The sequence below is a fragment of the Myotis davidii genome, unplaced genomic scaffold (assembly GCF_000327345.1).
Source record: "Myotis davidii unplaced genomic scaffold, ASM32734v1 scaffold77, whole genome shotgun sequence".
Classification (NCBI taxonomy): Eukaryota; Metazoa; Chordata; class Mammalia; order Chiroptera; family Vespertilionidae; genus Myotis; species Myotis davidii.
In genome coordinates, this window is record NW_006289713.1 from 1098114 (window position 1) to 1099563 (window position 1450).

Below are 1450 nucleotides of genomic sequence, written 5' to 3' on the forward strand. Positions count from 1 at the left end.
CGGCCCTCCTTCCCGCTCCCCGGCCCCAGCCCCGCGGCCCACAGCCCGGGCCCCGCGCCAGCGCATGCGCCCGCCTGTGAGCGCTGTCCGCTCACCGACAGTCGGGCTGACCGACGGAAACGGGCGTGGGAAGCCCGGCCCTGCGCCCTCGCCTTCCCCCGGCCCAGGCCCGGGTCCCGGCGCCTCGGAGCCGGTGACGCTCAAGAAGGAGATCGGGCTGGTGAGCGCCTGCACCATCATCATCGGTGAGCGGGGCCCCTGGCGGGCGGGTGCCTGGGATGCGGGGCTGGAGGCGCACCTACCGGCCTGCGACGGGACCGTAGGTGAGAGCATGCAGTGTCGCCTTCACAGGGGACCTCGGGCTTCTTGCTCCCACCTCCCCAGGCGCCTTGAATTGTTGTGGGTGAGGGAGGTGCGGGTTCCTCCGGCAGCTGGGATCCTCATCCTGCCTTTACTTGGCTGTGGGCTTTGGCCTGGCGGTTAACCTCAGTTTTCTCATCTGTGAAGTGGACAGCATTATGGTCTTGCCTGAAGTGCAGGAGCCTTGCCAGTGTGAGGGCTGGACAGGCCCACCAGCTAAGGCCTCAACTTCTGGGCTGTGGCTCCAGCTAAGTCCCTATTATGTGCACGGTCTGAGGGCCATGCTGTGAGAGTGATTTAGTCTCAAAAGCAGGAGGGCCTGTGGGAAAATAGGTTCAGAGCATATTTCTTGCAGCTTAATGGGGAGGAGGCCAGTGCTGAGGTGGGACAGGCCAACCCCAGAGAAAAGCCAACTGCTCCCTGAGCTGGGATCCCAACAGGCACCCCTGTCTTCTGCTCTCGGGCCCCAGGTTCCTCACGTGAGAATGGGTCCGTGTGTCCGGCCCCCAGACGGGGGCTCCTAGGTAGACAGAGGACTCAGGGCAGTGAGAACAGTGGGAGGATCTTCCTCTTTCGGTCCCAAGTCATGAACACTGACTTCTTGGGAACTGGCTGACCAGACCTGTGCCTGTGTCACACCAGGTGCCTCAGAGACCTGCCTGTGTCCCAGGAGTCGTGGCTGGAGGGGTGAATGACAGGGTTGACTGCTCTCAACCTACCACCTCCCCAATCAGTGGGAGCTGCTGGTGCATCCATTGCCCACCCATTTCCAGACAGACTCCTGGGGATGGAGAGAGTTAAGGGCTCAGGAGGGCAGACGGATCTTCACCTCCTCCTCTGCCCCATGCTGGGAGCTCCTGGACCCGGCTGGGGGCTGGCTCTTGGCTAGTCCCTGTCCCCACAGCAAGAGTTGCCTCAGAACACAGCCCCTGTGCAGGTAGCTCTCTGCCTCCCCATTGCCCCTGGAATGGCATCTCCCAGGAGCAGGTCCTGACCTGGCCCTGAGACTTTCTTGGCCTAGGGTGCCCCTGCTTGACTGTCAGCTGGCAGGAAGGGCTGGTCCAGAGATTTGGCCAGGGTACTGGTTAGA

General features: G+C 63.0%; 1 protein-coding gene across 1 annotated transcript in view; it reads left to right on the plus strand.

Moving 5' to 3' along the window:
* The first annotated feature begins 64 nt into the window (after positions 1-64).
* SLC7A10 (solute carrier family 7 (neutral amino acid transporter light chain, asc system), member 10) overlaps positions 65-1450 on the plus strand; it is a 24112-nt gene continuing 22726 nt past the window's right edge. The window contains exon 1 of the mRNA XM_015562921.1: positions 65-245. Coding sequence (XP_015418407.1) covers positions 65-245 — 181 coding nt within the window. The remainder of the gene's footprint in view (positions 246-1450) is intronic.